This window comes from Gouania willdenowi, chromosome 22 (genome assembly GCF_900634775.1).
Source record: "Gouania willdenowi chromosome 22, fGouWil2.1, whole genome shotgun sequence".
Taxonomy (NCBI): Eukaryota; Metazoa; Chordata; class Actinopteri; order Blenniiformes; family Gobiesocidae; genus Gouania; species Gouania willdenowi.
The window spans coordinates 7,399,217-7,416,903 of record NC_041065.1 but is presented as its reverse complement, the minus strand read 5'-3'; the positions used below and the strand labels follow the sequence as shown (position 1 = coordinate 7,416,903).

The 17,687-nt window shown below is 39.1% G+C and overlaps 2 protein-coding genes across 8 annotated transcripts in view; one reads left to right on the top strand and one right to left on the bottom strand.

The window, feature by feature from the left end:
• LOC114456953 (CAP-Gly domain-containing linker protein 4) overlaps positions 1-14,265 on the bottom strand; it is a 78,097-nt gene extending 63,832 nt beyond the window's left edge. For 4 of the 6 annotated variants that reach the window (XM_028439063.1, XM_028439067.1, XM_028439068.1 and 1 more), the window contains exons 1-5: positions 13,095-13,200; positions 8,683-8,829; positions 5,158-5,297; positions 3,723-3,816; positions 3,384-3,545 (exon numbers count right to left, since the gene is read on the bottom strand). In XM_028439063.1, the coding sequence (XP_028294864.1) occupies positions 3,384-3,545; positions 3,723-3,816; positions 5,158-5,297; positions 8,683-8,809 (523 nt within the window). In that variant the 5' untranslated portion in view covers positions 8,810-8,829; positions 13,095-13,200. The other 2 variants (XM_028439066.1, XM_028439064.1) reach the window with 2 other exon arrangements.
• cimip5 (ciliary microtubule inner protein 5) lies at positions 12,760-16,122 on the top strand. Of its 2 annotated transcripts, none has more exons than XM_028439070.1 (4): positions 12,760-12,876; positions 13,961-14,195; positions 14,427-14,466; positions 15,632-16,122. In XM_028439070.1, the coding sequence occupies exons 2-4, from the start codon at positions 13,963-13,965 to the stop codon at positions 15,830-15,832; spliced, it is 474 nt and encodes a 157-aa protein (XP_028294871.1). In that variant the 5' UTR covers positions 12,760-12,876; positions 13,961-13,962; the 3' UTR covers positions 15,833-16,122. The 2 variants fall into 2 exon arrangements, with proteins under 2 accessions (XP_028294871.1, XP_028294872.1); XM_028439071.1 differs by lacking the exon at positions 12,760-12,876 and adding an exon at positions 13,203-13,332.
• The last annotated feature ends 1,565 nt before the right edge of the window (positions 16,123-17,687 follow it).

Here is a 17,687-nt window from a genome sequence, read left to right as displayed (position 1 = left end):
GGGTTGGAGAGTGTATATGTCATTAGATCAGAAAACAGCTCATTTAAAAACATTTTCAGACACAGCGTGAAACACCAGAATGGTAATGCAGTTTTAATCAAGTTTATAAAGTAAGTTTTGTGAGGTTTGTTGCATCATTACAATCTTTATTGCAATTTGTGATCAGCTTTTTTAATAGATAATAGACTATAACGATTGGTACATGATCAATCAGCTGATCCTTAATAGCTTCCATACAGTAGCGTGGGGAAAAGTGTGTCTCTCCCTGGTTTATGTTAAAAGTAAAGAGAGCAGGGGTTTACCAACCGTTCTGAAACTGTGAGCTACTTCATAGGTACTGAATAGAACAAAGGGCTAACAGTTAGAAAAGCACTTCTTAAATATTAAAAATTCACGGTTTCACTTTAATTAGAGGCTAAGATAATAAGGAAGGATAGCAGTAACTTAAAAAGGTAGGAAATTATTAAGTTTTAACATGCAGCACTTTATTTCTCCTAATTTATGCAATTGCTTCATTTTCATTACATTTCATCAAAAATGATAATCTTCCTACCTTACTAGCTACTAATAAACAACTTTTAAACTAATCATATAACATGTATTTGTAAAATGCAACAATTGTCATATTTTATGAAAATCAACCTTGCGTTTTTAAAAATATATACTATATATATATAAATATATACTATATATATATATATATATATATATAAATAAAACGTACCACATCCCATACACCAAATATGCAATATTTAAAAACATTGGTCACAATGTTTCAGTGCAATTAAACGAAAAAAAAGAAAATGAAATACTAAAACTTCATCACGTGCAGCAGTATTTAACTTTACTAAGTACTAACTACTAGACCTGTGTTGAAAAAGATTGATTATCCAATTCTGTATCGACTCTCATATTAATTCCTAAAGATGGATTAGTACGTCCAAAGATTTCCCCCGGTGAACTTTAACCCCACTTCACGTGCGACGTAAAGTGAAGCTCTCTTGTTATTTGGTCCTCTTAAAACTTGGTTCACTTATAATCCAGTGGGTGACAGTAATACACTAAATCGTAGTTTCCCGATCGCCATAAAACCTTAAAAAGAAGAAGAAGAAGCTCTCAGTGAACATGGTGTCGGACGGTGGTAAAGTTAGCCAAGGTAACACACTCAAAACACTATAAGCTACTATCTGGCACCACTTCGGGTTCAGAAACCACAAGGAGACTGATGAGCTTGATAAAAGCAAAGCGATTTGCGAGGCATGGCAAATGGAGGTCAAGTATTTCGGAAATACGACAAACCTCAGGAAGCACATGTTGCGACATCACCAAGATCTAATGTCCCAGTCGTCCACTGGGCCGCAACAGATGAAACTGGAGCAACAACTTGCTACCAGCCAATTCTGCACGCTCTGTCAAAATAACTGAGGCGATGGCAGGCTTCATTTGCAAAGATATGCTCCTGTATTCAGTTGTTGAAAACGAGGGCTTCAGGCGGCTAAGGAAAGTAACAGAACCGCACTACTAGAAGTTGAAACTGACCATCGTTCTGCCAGCCGAGCTGAAATGTTGATGGCGGAGATAGAGGAGTGGGGTCTGATGAGAAAAGACCCAGGCATTGTGACTGACAATACGACAAATATGGTCCATGCGGTTTGGATAATGGGGCGAAGCCACTTCGGCTGCTTTGCACATCAACCTCGCCTCCCAAGCCAGTCTCAAACTCCCGAATATTGCACGCCTGTGAGGCACACGGCAAGGAAAAACATAACGAATGTCCCCAACTCTCTCAGTGATCACACCCCTGCATGCCTTACTGATGAAGGAGATGACCAGCCTCCCAGAAGACTCCAAAGTAAAGGACATCAAGGATGAGATCATGAAAAACCTGTGTGTGTGTGTGTGTGTGTGTGTGTGTGTGTGTGTGTGTGTGTGTGTGTGTGTGTGTGTGTGTGTGTGTGTGTGTGTGTGTGTGTGTGTGTGTGTGTGTGTGCGCGTGCGTGCGTGAGAGTGAGAGAGAGACAGAGTTGAGAGTATGGAACTGTATATTAAAGGAAACATGATTAAAGAAAATACTATTATCCTCCTGTGATGATATAATTTGACTTAAATGTGTTAAATTTAACTTTCAGGTATGTGAACCAGAAGGACATGCTGCATGTTGCCTCAGCTGTCAATTCACGGTTCAAAGCCCTGACATTCTTAAGTGAGGTGGAGCGAAACAGCACCTTTTCCAGACTCCAGACTGAAGTAGTGAGTAGGATGGAGGAAGAAGCATCTAATGTAATCAATACCAAAAAAGCCCTGTGGAAAAGATCCCAGTAAATCCTACCTCATTTTCTCTCTCTCTCTCTCACTCACTTCTCTCTGTATACAATACAAATTATCTCTCTTCTCTCTCACACAGCAAGATGATGCTGGAGTTGATGGAGTGGAGGAAGAGGTGGAACCCCAACCTCCTGCAACTAACCACAAGCAATCCAGTGCCTTGGAGTCTCTCCTTGGGGAAGCATACAGACAAAGAGAAGGAGAAGCACAGAAAACTCAAGCAGAAGAGGTAAAAGACGAGATCAAAAGGGGCAGGGCAAGGAGACCTGCGGGACTGCAGAACAATGCTCTGGTCTGGTGGAGGAAAAATGAAAAGCAGTATTCTCTTTTGGCTATCATGACAAAGCAATATCTCTGTGTCCCTGGGACCAGTGTCACATCTGGAAGGGTTTTTTCATGCAGGTGACATCATCACTGCTAAAAGAAGCAGCCTTACCCCAGGGCATGTAAATGAACTACTTTTCTTGCCAAGTGATGAGAGGAAGTCAATTTACAGTCTGTTTTAAAGGGACAGTAAACCCCTGCCTTCTGCTGAGCTGCCACTAGGAGGGAAATTCAAAAAAGCCTTGATTATGGGCGTTACTGCTGTAGCAGTAAGACACACCCAGCTACTTTCAGTAACCGCCCCCTCCCCTGTTTGGTAATTCTGCCACACAGCATGTTTGTGAAAGCAATTGTATCAACATTCTGGGAGGGGGATTGGTCCTTTCAGCCATCATTAACTACCAATACTTCATTAATTTACTGCTGAATGTCAATATAATATTAGTATCAATATGTTGCATAACTATTCAGTCATGTAATTCAGGCAACAGCTCCAAAAAACGGTTTAATGACACTAACCTGAACCAATATTGGATCGGATCGAATCGATGATGTGAATCTTGAGAATCAAAAGTTAATCAGATTTTAGATGGAGCTCATTGGTGACTGGGCCTCCTTAGGGCCCCTCACATGGTCCATTTTAACTCAGAAAAGGTAACTTTTAAATCCCCACAGCAGCTGAAATGTACCTTTATACCAACATTAGAGGTGGTAACTGTCACTGCCTACCTCACCTTCTGGCTGTGATGCTTGTAGCACCACCCGTATGAGTTCGGGAACATCAAAGTAGGTGGCATAGTGCAGCGCTCTCATGTTGGTCCATCGTGAGCGGAGGTTGGGATCCGCACCCAGTCTGAGGAGCTGTCGAGCAAAGCTGGCTGCTGTGTCTGCATCTCCTGAGACACACAACAAGAAAAAACCAGAGAGAGTGTGTCAGGGTGCTTCCGAATAGTCCCTCCTATCTCCTTTCCTATCCACTTTTCTTTAACCCCTGGAAGTGTTTAAGTGGTGGCCATGGTAAGGAGTGTTCAGCCTCAGTTTATGTTTAAGAAGTGGTTGGTGAACCTACTAACCAATGCCTGGAGCTCCAGCCTTGCAGCAGTAGTGCAGGAGGCTCATATCAGTCAGACCGTCACGATCGTTCACCCCGCAGCCTCTCTTCAGAATCTGTGCAAAGACAAGACCACATAATGCCACAGAGGACCTGCTTTCACTTTCCATGAACATTACATATTAAAATACTAAGTGAAACTCAAGCAAAATGTTCAGTTCAAATTAATTAAGAAGGGAATAGGACCTCTCAAAACAACTCGCTTTTAAATTTCAATGAGAATTGTACAAACTAGTATCCATTTATTTCTCAAGGGGAGCCAAGCAAAGTGAGTGAGAATAATCGACTGCTTCCCCAAAGTATTTACTGCTTTGTTGCTACTCAGTGTAACTGTCAGAAGTCTAGTGTTGTGAACCGGGTGGACTTGTTCACAAAAACTTGATTCTTCTATGGTAGCCTGTTCATAAAAAATAGACAGTAATTAGATACTACTTTTCTGCCTAAGCTTTGAACCCTGCAGCTTGTGTATTTTTTTCTGCTTTTACAATCTTCTTGCCGCCAAGAAATTAAGCTCTCTCTCACATTAGACCAATGAAACTTTTTACTTTATATCATTCACACTCCCAATGAATCATTCTGATCAGTCATTTTTTCACACACCCTCATCATGGCAAAGACACGTAAAAATGCATACGGTGCAGTTTTTAAGTTGTCACTCACACAGAGAGAGAGATAGCGCTGCAGCAGCCTCGATAAAGGAAAAATCTGCCAGTTTGTAATGGAAGGAGACAATAAATAGCATAAAGTTGTTAAATCATCAAGTTAGTTTCTTCAGGAATGATCATTGTTCTGGACTCTGAGTCTGATAGAGAAGCTTACGTAAGGAAAACTGACAGACGGAGCAGAGAGCAGAACAGCCTGGATATAGCAAAATTCAGCCAGTTTGTAACAGCATAAAGTTACCAAATAAAACGTTTAGTTTGTTTAGAAGCGACTGTGTCCATAATCTGACTCAGAGAAGTCAGAAGATAGGACAAAGCGGTGTATCAGTCTGGTTCCAGTTAAAAATGACCATAAAAAGCTGTAAATGAACTGATATGTAGACGTGGAGCAGTGAGGAGGAGACTTCATGTGGAGAAGGAAACGTATCAGTTAAAACTCATCAGAATAAGTTACACGGAAAGTATATCGGCCCGCCTACCTGCCTGTTCTGATTGGCCGAGTCATCTGAAGGGCATCCTCATCAGCCAATAGAGTGCGGCCTATATGTGACGATGCAGTCTTTGAATTGATTTTTCTTGAAAAATTGCCAAATTATTGGAATGCGGCTAATATAGTGGTGCGCTTTATTGCCCGGAAATTGCGGTATTTATATTTTAAGCAGACAATTGACGCTTAAACGCATTGGAAAAAAAACAACCGTTTACAGACAGAGGTTTGCTACCAAGCAGTATCACCTGGTTGCCGATGAGATCAATGTTCTTCTGCACTTGTGGCACCCACTGTCTGAGTACAGCAAATAGCTCTGGTATGGTGGTGCTGGGATCCAGAAGGATCTGCCTGCACCGTGGCTCACATGGGTCAAAAAAAGAGAACTCTGGTGAACAAGAGAGAAAAACAAAGGGAAATTAATAACTGCACTGACCTATAAAACACACAGGGTAAGCGTTCTTTTCTCAGGAATACACATGGAGGAAAGTCCACAATTCAGATGCCCTTTAAATAACTCCATATAACTCAGTAATTTAAAGAGTAGCTGAACCCCAAAAGCACTTTTTTCTGCTGAATACAAACGTATTTGGGTATGAAGTAGTGCTGTTGATTGATCCTGGTCCAACTCTCTTTCCTCTTTTGGTCTGGACCAGCGTCTCCTTTCTTTATTAATCCATGTGCTTTTTACCAGACACTCTTTCTCCACTGCTTTTCCTTTGTTCTCAGCTGCACTGCACTTTCATCGTAGGGTTCTTTCTTTCTTACAATGAATTTTATATTGCTAAGTGCTTTGAGATGACTTTTTTTGTATTCTGCGCTATATAAATAAAGCTGAATTGAATTGAAATAACTGGCAAACATTAACAGGACTTGTATAGGGCACTATGAAATACATTTTATTTTTTACAAACTACATTTTTTCCTTCTAATTCTGTTTTCCACATTGCTATTTTTTTATCAATTTTTTTCAGAAAATACAAGTAAACGAGTAAACAAAATGAATAATAAAAAAAGAAAACCAGAATGTATGTCAAAATAAAAGTGTTAATTTAAAGAGAACATATCATGGTTTTAAATCCTTCCTTTTTACATATAAATCATACAGTTGTGGTCTATATAAAGTGGAACTGCAATGCTTGGGTCTGAACTCCTCATTATTATAGCTCCACAGGCCCCTTTTCTACCCCTTTTCTGATGTGCTTCTGAGATCAACTCGTTTTGGTGCGGTCTCTTTAAATGCAAATGAGACACTCCATACCCCGCCCCCTCTTCAGGTGACACTCGGTTCAACTCCACCCTGCTCGGCCATTTTTGTAGTTTGATAGAAGACATATGGCTATGTAGCGGTGCATAAACTTTTTATTCAGAGGTTATTTACAAAATGTCAACAACAGAAGACTTGTCCATCCAGCTTTACATGTTAGAGCCAGAGTCTGACCCGGCGGAGCGAGATGAAAATGAAGATGATGAACCTGCAGAACCCTAACAAGTGAGCTAACACAAGCACCGAGCTAATGCTAGCGCCAAGCTAACGTCACGAAATGCATTTTAATACAGTCTTTTCAAAGACAAAAACGGCAAAATGAAATGACTAATGAAAACTTTAGACTTAAATTAAATCACGTAGGCCATATCATCAAGGATCTAAAACGAGCACACAGCGCTAACATATGAAGTCTGAAGACGGTGCAACTGCTAATGCTAACAAAACAATGACAGGGACGTCTTATCACACTTTTTAGCGTTATTTACAGCTTACCGAAGTGCTCTGTTCGTCGTCTCCAAAGATAGAAGGAATTGAACCCTCAATCAGACAAAGTCTTTCGGCAAATCCTTCTTTATACTGGCGGAGGTTGCTGAAGCAGTCATCCTTGAAGTGCTTCGCGCACACAAAAATGACCTTACCCACAGATGTGGGTACATTTCTGTGAAAAATAAAACTCAACCAGGCACTTTGAAAAGGTTCTGATGCTGGGAGACGGTGTAATGAAGCGTGTAGGTTACTACATCCAACAACCAAACACTTTGACTTATCCTCTCGTAACTTCGGCATCCTTGAGCTTGGACTACAAAATAAAAGCGAGAAATAAAAATGGCGGATTGCTCGAAGTGTTGGACCTGGAGTTGATGTACTAATTTGGCAGTTCCGCTGCAAATACTGTGATGTAATAGTTAAAAAAACGTAATAGAGAATAGAAAAATCGAAACAGATTGAAAAATATGAGCTAAACAGAATATAAAGATATCTACGGAGAACCTGAAGAGACTAATTTGATTTTTTCTGTACTTCTAAGCACTCTAAATATACAACAAAATGCATTTAAGGGCTAAAAAAGTGGATTTAGCATGATATGTCCCCTTTAAAACGCGTGTAAGCTCCATTTGAAAGGTAGCTATAGATTGTATTGGCATGGATTATTGTTACTGCTCCTTTTTCATTATTTATAATCATATGTCATAAAAATGTATGAATGAGAACAGCATTAATGTCATCATATTTACCCTCAGGGATCAATGGTTTACTAAATCTGAGCAGGTTTACTAAATTTTGATCCACTCAATTTAAAATAACGTAATTTAAATTATCCCGATGATATTATTCCAAATGATTAGACAAATATAGGTACAAGATGCATCAGTTATTTCACCAATAGGAGCCAGAATATTAAAAGCTATCAAGTTATCATGAACGTACAATGTTTCAGACTCTACAATCTCTGGAATCAGTCTCATCCACAAAAACACAACTTATTCCCACAGATCTTCTGTAGCTCTGATGAGATGTTGTTCATATTAAACACTGAGCAGGTGAAGCTGACGGAGGCTGCTCAGCCCCTCCCTCCCAATTTGTAACTTCCCCAGAAATGGGTGTAGCTTCACAGACACAAAAGTTAAGCGGGAACTGCGCCACTCACAGTTTAGTCGGTGTTGCGGGTGGCAGATTTGACGTGTTTAGCTCTGGAGCGGGACGGGAGAATTAATGAACAGCCCCTTAATGATGACGGCGTTTCATTGACATTATGTCACTTTCAGTGGATTCAGTTTTTAATGGCTGATTAAATGATTCCTTAAAGCAACTGATTTGCATGTATGAGACTGGGCGTGCCTTAACTGTACAAGGACCCCCCCCATAATCAGCACGTGCTCACATTTTAAAAAGCTACTGCAGTGCAATGTTGTGTTCAGGTACTGCATCGGAAATTGCCTACTATTCCACTACCTCATAGTAACAAAGATGTGCTTAGGTACCGACACATGGTACCGTTTGATTTTACGTGAATCAGTACCAGGTAGTACAGAAGGAATTTGGTCCGTACCTAAAAACGTACAGAATTCGGTACCCATCCCTAATTTCTGGCGCCCCTTTTACATTATTAAGTTTAACCCTGGTGATTCTGTTTTGGTTTCCACAGAAGCCAAATGGCTGCATTTTAGCTTAGAAGTTGATAGTGTAGTGTTTAAACCACATCATTTGAAGTAATTTGAGTTGCTTTTATACGGGGGTAAGGCGGGGCCAATATTTGTTCTGAGCAATGCAAAACTAAATATTTACAGAGACTGTGCCACTGCCAACAGTTACTTCCTGTTTCATGCTGTACCATGAAAGGATTGCAACTATTCACTGGTTTTTCTGTATCTCAACTGACACAAGTCTGATGAAGATAATCACCATAAAGTCAAAGGTACAAAATCCAGCAACGTTAACGAAGGTAAGAGAGACACCTTTGTTTGACTATAGCGATCAAACATGCATGTGTGCGTGTCCTCACCACAGTCACTGGGCGTGGGAGCAGAGGCCACCTGATAGATGACAGGTCGCTGCTGAGAGGAGAACCTGGAACCATCTCCCAGGACAACGTCTTCTTCCACAGGCTCAGAAACATCCTCTCTGGTCATTTCCCCCTTAGAACCGACTCCTGGGACAATATTCAAATACATCGCATTACAAAAGGACATCCAGTATACTGAAGCTTTCAGTGAATCCCATGATCCAACAAGAATCCACATGCTAGACTAGTCTGACTTTAATGTACAACACCCTGCCAAACTAACAATATATGGTTACTGTTTTAGTTTGTACTCAAAATAAAGAGAAATTCGATTTCATGCACATTTCTTTTGGTTTACACTACCCTCAGATATCAGCTGAATCTCTTTAGATTAAGGAATGTGTTGACTGGATGGATGTATCAGACGTTTCATTTTTTCAAATAGTCGTAGTACTATTGCTAAAGTACAATAGGGGTTGAACGACTTCATAATTTTAAAGGTCAGCTTTATGTGCATACTAGTTGAGTCGACGTCGACATTGACTAGTCGAGGACGTCACCAAAAACCGAACCCGAGCGCCGTTGTTGTGCCAAAATCTGAGACCCGAAAGAATCTGTGACCGCAGATAGCGACAGTTCCAAGCCCTGCAGCTTCTTGTAGGATATTTACTCCCCCTTAAACACATTTGTAATTCTTCTACAGTCTGTATTTACTTCACCCACCGGAAAGCGTCACGTTTAAGGGGAAGTAAATAAAGCCCCTGGGACACTGGACATGCTATAGAAGCTAAGGAAACCCAAGAACACTGCTGCTTCGCCTACCGTGAGTCTACGGTAACTGTTAAGTCCTGAGGCTTCCTCAGAGCCAGGCGTTTAGACTTTGTTTGGGCTGTTTTTATGGTAGCTTTGGCTTCTTTCACCGAAGCCGGTGTTGTGCCAAAATCTGTGACTCTACGGTAACTGTTAAGTCCTGAGGCTTCCTCAGAGCCAGGCGTTTAGACTTTGTTTGGGCTGTTTTAACTGCCTTACGATTATTCGTAAGGCAGTTAAAAATCGATTCATAGGTATCATGGTTCACATCGATGCTGTGAAAATTGAATCACGGTAAAAAAAATTTAAACAGCAAAGGGCGCTATCCAGAAGTGTAGGTGGCGGGCGGAATCTGCCACTACTTTCTTTCTAGCCGCCTTCTACTCTTAAACATGTTCATAAATGATTCCTTACCCTTTTGGCACTGAAAGAATATCTGTAATATTATGTGAATATCTGTAAAAGTCACATTTTTTTTTAGCTCTGTCTGCTAGCATAGCATCTCTTCTTCACTGCAAGATATCTGCATGCCAACCGACCACTGGGTTACCAGCGCCCTCTGCTGGTTCACACAAATATCTGACGGAAATACAGTGCAATGACTGTTTTTTTTAAAGTCCAATTATTAATGCACAAAATACATTTTCAGTTGCACTTTTAAAAAGAAAAGAAAGAAATTATGCAGTTTTGCATTGTTTACTATTAGGGATGTAACGATTCACTCAACTCCCGATACGATTCGATTCACGATACTGGGTTCACGATACGATTCTCTCACAATTTATTTTACAAAATGGGACTGTAGACAAATTTTTTTTTTTTGGGAAAAAAACTAGAAAATACTGTACTATTTTCCTTTTAATTTTCATTGTCAAAAGAATCCCTTGATAAACTATTCAAAACAATGCAATTTAACTAAAAATAAATCTTGAATGAAATAGATAAAGGAATAATACAAATGAAAATGAAGCCTATTAATTTAAATTCTGGTTCTATAATAAACAATGCAAAACTACATAATAGTTATTTTTCTTTTTAAAAGTGCAACTGAAAATGTATTTTGTGCCTTAACATTTGGACTTTAAAAAAAAAAAAAAAACCGTGATTACACTGATTTACGTCATATTTGTTTGGACCAGCAGAGGGCGCTGGTAACACAGTGGTCGGTTGGCATGCATATATATTGCAGTGAAGAAGAGAAGCTATGCTAGCAGACAGAGCTAATAGAAAAACGTGACTTTTACAGATATTCAAGTAATATTACAGATATTCTGTCGGTGCTAAAGGGGTAATGAATCATTTATTAACATATTTAAGAGTAGAAGGCGGCCAGAAAGAAAGTATTAGCAGACTCCGCCCGCCGCCTACACTTGCTGGTTAAAAAAAGTACTGCGATTCAATTTTCAGAAAATCGATATCAACCGTGATACCTATGAATCGATTTTTAACTGCCTTGCAATTAATCGTTACATCCCTATTTACTATAGAACCAGAATTTAAATTAATAGGCTTCTTCTTCATTTGTATTATTCCTTTATTTATGTCATTCAAGATTTATTTTTAGTTAAATTGCATTGTTTTGAATAGTTTTTCAAGGGATTCTTTTGACAATGAAAAATAAAAGGAAAATAGTACAGTATTTATACTACGACCCTCGTTTGCTGTGTTGCGCTGCCATCTTGAGCAAAAGTCAGGTACTGCAACGAGTCGACGTCACTAAAGTAGACTAGTCTGTTCAAAACCTACAGCACAGTAAATGGCGGTACACAGGCAGTGCCCCTTTACTACCAACTTTGTAAATTGTAACCAGTCCCTTCAGGGTCTTGGAGTTTGAAATGTTATTTTGAACCTGAACTGAATCAAAGTTAGATTTCTTAGTGTGGATGGGCTAGTGCTGTGCAATATGAAGAAAATGTTATATCACGATATATGTAGATCTATATCCTGATAACAATATGTATTCCAATATAGTATTTCTTCCTTAAAATTACATTAAATGAATGCAAACATTTCTATTCATTATATATTTTATGTATAAAAATAAACTTAAAAAAAAAAATAAAAAATGATCATTCTCTTTTAAGAATCTTCTCAATGAAGGAATATTCGTTACTTTTGCTACATATACTGTTGTTTCAAGAGTTCTGATTTGTAAATTTGTATGTGGAAATCCACCAGGGGCACAAAAACCAACAATAATGACCACTGCTATTGTTTTAAACTGTACCTGTAGTGAATTTAACTTGTAAGCTCCATGAAAGATCATATACAGCATGACAGTAGAAGTTTGGTTAGGTTATATTCTTTAGAAGTCCATCTAGAGCAGCCATTCTCAACTGGTGGGTTGGGACCCAAAAGTGGGTTGTGAACCTGTACTGGATGGGTCACGGACAGCTAGTCAAAAATAAAGAAATACTCAATGTCTCTCACGTTGGACTTGTCTTTTATTTTGAAAGAAACCTTTCTTCTGTGAAATGCATGTTGCACGTGAAAATATATAGATTTATGTTTTTAAAAAGATTATATATGTGTGTTTTCAACAGCTATTTTTTGAAGAACTACATTTAGTTGGTTGAATTCTAGAAAAAAGTGGCAAAATGTGGGTCCCAGGGTGAGATACGTTTAACATAATAGCCACGGCCTATTATTATACCAAATTTAGGTTTCCTATGTGATGTAGTTCCTGAGATATTGGAAGCTGAAAATGGAAGAAGAAAAAAAATAAGGACGAGCAAAAATCAACACATCCCCCACTAAATTGGCCATTTCTCAAAAAATATTAATCTGATAAAACTAAAAATGTACAGTGTGACTATTGAACAATCACGGGACAAATGGTAAACATTTCAGAATGTTTTGAGACCCAGGTGCATGTGATGTCCTGAAAATGTGTTGAAATGACATGGAATGAGCCACTAACAATCACTGAGAAATACACATAGCTGTGTGAGCACATCCTGCTAAAACCTGCTACTAAGTCCAAATGTTTCATTTTACATTTCAAACTGATGCATTATCAAGCTATTTCCTCTCATCAATATTAATAAGGCAATATTCTGATTTCATATATAGTTGGAATCATGAGACTAATGTCTTAATACAAACGCAAAGGAATTTTAAAAATGTGATTATTATCATCTAAAATGTATTATAATCTAAAGTGTATTGTTTTAAAGTATATTCCACAATAATTACACCTTAAACATTTATATCATTTATTTGAAATAAATCAGAAAAATATTCGACTGCTCCTTTAATCTGAAATGTGCTATTTTAATGAAGCCACTGCGACAGGATAGGAGCAGCTAGCCAGCTAGCATATGTTAATAAACTGAGTCATTGTAAACAGCAGATAAAGCTAGCCTTATGTAACTGATGCTGCAGGTAATAACTCACCTCATTAAGGCGCTAGCAGCTGCTGAGTGCTCAGTGCTCGTGCTCAGTGCACAAAGTTAGCAACAAGCGTGTGGTCACTGACGTTAGCTTTAAGCTACCGCAGGTAACGGACTGATGCGCACCGACTCTGACACTGAGCTTTAGATGATAAAACACCAGCAGGAAACAGACTGTTACTGTAATGTAAACAAAAAGACTTAAATTACCTTCACATCAGTGTTGGTTCAGTTTGTTCATACAGTAAACACTAAGGATTAAATATGAGCCAATTAGCAACATATGCCAAGCGACTATAGTCTACATCCGGTAAAGCGCCCAGTCTTCAAAATAAAGGTATCCTTGGTTAGACGTGGGACAGCAGAGGTGTATATTAGATATTATATACGGTATCCTACTCAAGTAGAACTGTTACCTGATTGAAATTCTACTCAAGTGCAAGTACAAGTAAGTCATACATAAAATACTCAGTATCAAGTAAATACAAGCTCAATTAAATAGTACTCAAAGAAAAAGTTAGTTACTTTCATTTTTTGATCATTTTAAAACAAAAAAATAATAATTTCCTCAGTAACAGTTGGGTGTAGAAATGTAACAAATGAATATACTTCTTTTGAAATGTACTTTAGTACAAGTAAAATGACTGATTTAGAAATATACTCAAAAAAGTACAAGCAACTCAATTGCAGTAACATGAGTACTTTTAATTACTGGGTTTACAATACAATACACAATATTGGTTTCACGAGATAGAACAATATGATATTATGAAAAGAAAAAGGACACAAAATGATCTTGTTTCATCTATTATGGTATTCTTTATTGTTATATTTATCAAATTAAAATGTATTTCACTGAGCTCTGTATGAGCCTTTCAAGTTTCAAACTGAATACAACAAATAAAATAAACAATCAAATCAGACTTATAATATATCATAGCTCTTTACACCTCTGAGTGCAGCTCTTAGCTGGGACAAAAGGACACCGTTTCCATGGAGACGTAAACAAAGCAGCAGCGATTTCTCACCATCTGTCCAGGCAGATAACTGTGGTTCATCTGATCGATCTAATCCAGGGATGGACCACGGGATGGACAGGGTGAGCGTGCGGCGTGCGTCCTCCGCAGGCTACCGTTTACCGACTGGATCCCACGGCATCATGCCGGTAACCAGCGCTCAGCCTCCGGACAGGACGAGGCACACCAGGGGGTCGGTTCATGTGGCCCTAGACCTGGACCACAGGAACCCAGTTCAACGGGACCGACTGTGGAGAGAGATGGTGAAGAGTGAGAGGAGAGCAGTGCTGGAGTGGTGAGTGTGTGTGTGCTCAGTGGTTATTGAATTCATTATTGGTTCTTGGTTTTTAGTTATTAGTTAAAGGAACACTGTGTGTGTGTGTGTGTGTGTGTGTGTGTGTGTGTGTGTGTGTGTGTGTGTGTGTGTGTGTGTGTGTGTGTGTGTGTGTGCGCGCGTGCGTGCGTGCGTGCGCGTGTGCGTGCGTGCGTACGTGTGTGTGTGTGTGTGTGTGTGTGTGATCCCCAGGGAGAAAAACTGGAGCTTCCTCGAGAGTTCTGATCATCTGGTAAGAAACATGTGGACACGTTCAACATACAGTTCATAGAACTCAGCAAAAAAAGGCCCAAAGAGATGTTTATTAGATGTAGGCTATTTATTGTCAGTTTCATTTCTAGTCTCCACTCGGCAAATACTATGGAAGCAATGGAAGCCCATTCCCACCAGTAAAAAAAAAAAACGATAAGAAAAGTTTAAAGAAAATCTAAGTCATATTTATGAGATACTGAGTCATAATTATGAGACACTGAGTCATAATTATGATATACTAAGTCATAATAATGTGATACTAAGTATGCTAAGTCATAATTCTGAGATACTAAGTCAGTGGTGGGGGAGGGAACGGGGAGGAGAGACTCAAGGCAGGAAATAGAAAGGGTGGGGAAGAATTGATTATTTTAAAGTGAAAGTGAGGAGTGAAGTTGTTGTAGAACATATTGTGCTTATTGTGTTGTGTAATCAAGCCAGTTTAGTGACAAGTGTGAAGCTTAACTATAATGGTGGTGGCTGTGGACAGGGAGAAGGAGTGAGTGGTAATACCTAAAACAGGTATTTGGGATCAATGTGTCTAAAGTTAAGCCCAGTACGAGTTTTATCCCACATCCTAAGGCGTGCCAGTGCATCGTAGACCAGTGTATGTGCATCTAAACTGTTGATTACCTCCTTTTAAGTCTCTAATTTTTACGTTTTATTTGTTTGTTTTTAGAAAGTATCTATTCGTACGGTTGCCGTACGGACAACCCACGGTGCTATTGGTACGTTTACCAAAGTACACATATGTAGTGTCTTGGGGTTAGGGTTAGGTTATAACCCTATATCGCAACAAAACCTAAGTCGACCTAAACTGGCTAATAAGGGGTGCTGCGTTTTTCAACCCTGCTTGAGGCTGCTTTGTAATTCTATGTTTTATATTGTTGTCTTTTTAACTCTGCTTGTAAGGTGTCCTTGGGTTTTTTGAAAGGCGCCCATAAACGAAATGTATTATTATTATTATTACAAAATGGAATTATTTTGATTATCAAGTGTGGATGTTTTTGTGTCTTCCGCACTATAAAAACCAATAAATATTTAATTAATTACAAATGACAGTTTATCCTATTAAACCTTGATGGTGGGTTGCTATGTGCTCTGATTCCACTGAGGTTTGACTGTGACACTTCCTGCTGTGTTTGCAGGGTTGGCTGAGGTCAGAGGAGCCGTTTCCCAATGATGGATCCCTCTCCTCTGACTCCATCCCTCACACCAGTAACCAGGTGCTGGGAAGCAGGCTGTCCACTACCCTGGCTGACACACTGCTCACAATGGATAGACTGGTGTTGTGGGCAGGAGGCCATCACCACAGGGGCAAAAAAGATCCAGAGATGCTGCCCTGCTAGAGCTTCCCTGGTTTAAACCTGAAGGAGATCCGCTGGGCTGGGCTGTGGGAAGTCACTCATTTCAATGTCATGCAAAAGCATAGGGGCCAGACTCATTTTAGTTAGTTCAGAGGCCAAATACAGAACAGTTTGATCATAAGTAGGATGCAGATTTTAGGCGAGAAAACGGGCCATTTCAACATTAAAGCTGCTATTCGGAGTTTCTGAGAAACGTCTCACTGTCCCACTCTAAACAGCCTCACTTCCTCCCCCTGCCTCTGCAATCCACCAGAAGCCACACCTCTACTTTTCTGCATGCGCATTGCAGAACATAACAAGGTCGCATCAGGCCACATTGATATAGATCTATGGATCAGGTAAGAGCCAAAATCATATTTACCTGTTTGCTGTTGTGACGTGTGGCCTTGTTTCCATGCACAGTTCTGCATTCACTTTGATTGACAGTTTCAAAAACAGGAAGTCAAAGCCTATTGGCTGGGGGCAGTTGGCGATCGTTTCCATTTGTATAGGGGTCTATAGGATGAAGGAGGGACTTATATACATTAATGTATATGAATGACCACCTGCAGAAAACCATAGTAAAAGACCAGTTAGGTATTTTTATGAATTTGAAAAGAATCATACATAAAGATAGGTTTCTCAGAAACTCTGAATATCAACTTTAATGTCCCCAAGTCATAATTTCGAGTTAGTTAAGTCACAATTATGAGAAAATTATTTTTAATGTAAATTTGCAAAGAAGCATACCAAAATGTGACAGAATCATTTTTGCAATAAATACTTTATGCAGAGCTGGGAGATCTACACCTGATTTCTTGGTAATTTACACAATAATTCATGTCTACTTTCTCCTGTGGGCTGACTTGACACGTGCTATAGGGATTGCTTTATATGTGTATGCAGTGGGTGCTATACGTGAAACCTTTAGAACAATTCTGTAAGTGGTCCTCATAAGCCATTGTTCAAAGCATTCACTGATTCTCACATCTATTTAAGGTGAGAACCAAACAAGTAAATGGTTCACATTCTAATATTTTGTGAGTTCTGCTGTCCCTCTGTGTGTGTTTGAATGGAGTGTCTCAGCCATTTTTGTTATGATCAATAAAACAATACATTAAACTTATTAATCTGCTAGTGGTGAATATGATGATGACACAATGGCTGTTGTTGGATATGTTCTTGTTGCTCATTCACCTCCTTCCTTCTGTCACACTGAGGAAATGCTGATGCTATTAATGCTACGAACCAGTGGCAGATGTTGGACAGAGTTGTTTGGATTTAGATGGTTCTAAAATAGGTTTATTGAAACCAGGGTTGGGGTCAATTACATTTTTAAATTGCAATTATGTCTTCAATTATCCATGTTCAATTACAACTCACATTACATTGAGTGGCATTTTTCCCATAATTACATATTTTTAAGCCATAGAAATGTAGTTTTTATTTAATTTCCATGCCAATTACAGTGACAGAGACAATTATTTGAACCCAATTACAATTCATTTATGATTACAACAGCAATAGATTTTTTCAATTACAATTTCAATTATGTAATAAATGTAATTAATTACCAATCACGTGATTACAATTACAATTGACCAAAACCCTGAAATAACGTTTCAATTCACCAGTTCATCAGTAATGGGTTTCTCCTTTTTCTGTACTCACCCGTCTGTGGGTCCTCTCTGTGTGGTGAGCTTAAAATATGAAGCTCTTGTCAGGGCCGGCCTTCCAGCCAGGCAAACCAGGCGGCTTCCTAGGGCGTCATCTGCTGGAGGGGTGCAACATTGCACCCCCCAAGCAAATTAAAAAAAAAAAATATTTTAAAAAGATAAACATGAAACACACCATTTAC

What these genes read in the sequence shown, in the direction of transcription:
- cimip5 (XM_028439070.1), top strand. Translation starts at nt 13,963, where the DNA reads ATGGACCACGGGATGGACAGGGTGAGCGTGCGGCGTGCGTCCTCCGCA. An exon ending in AGGAGAGCAGTGCTGGAGTG is followed by an intron (nt 14,196 to 14,426) that starts GTGAGTGTGTGT and finishes TGTGATCCCCAG; the next exon opens with GGAGAAAAACTGGAGCTTCC. An exon ending in TCGAGAGTTCTGATCATCTG is followed by an intron (nt 14,467 to 15,631) that starts GTAAGAAACATG and finishes CTGTGTTTGCAG; the next exon opens with GGTTGGCTGAGGTCAGAGGA.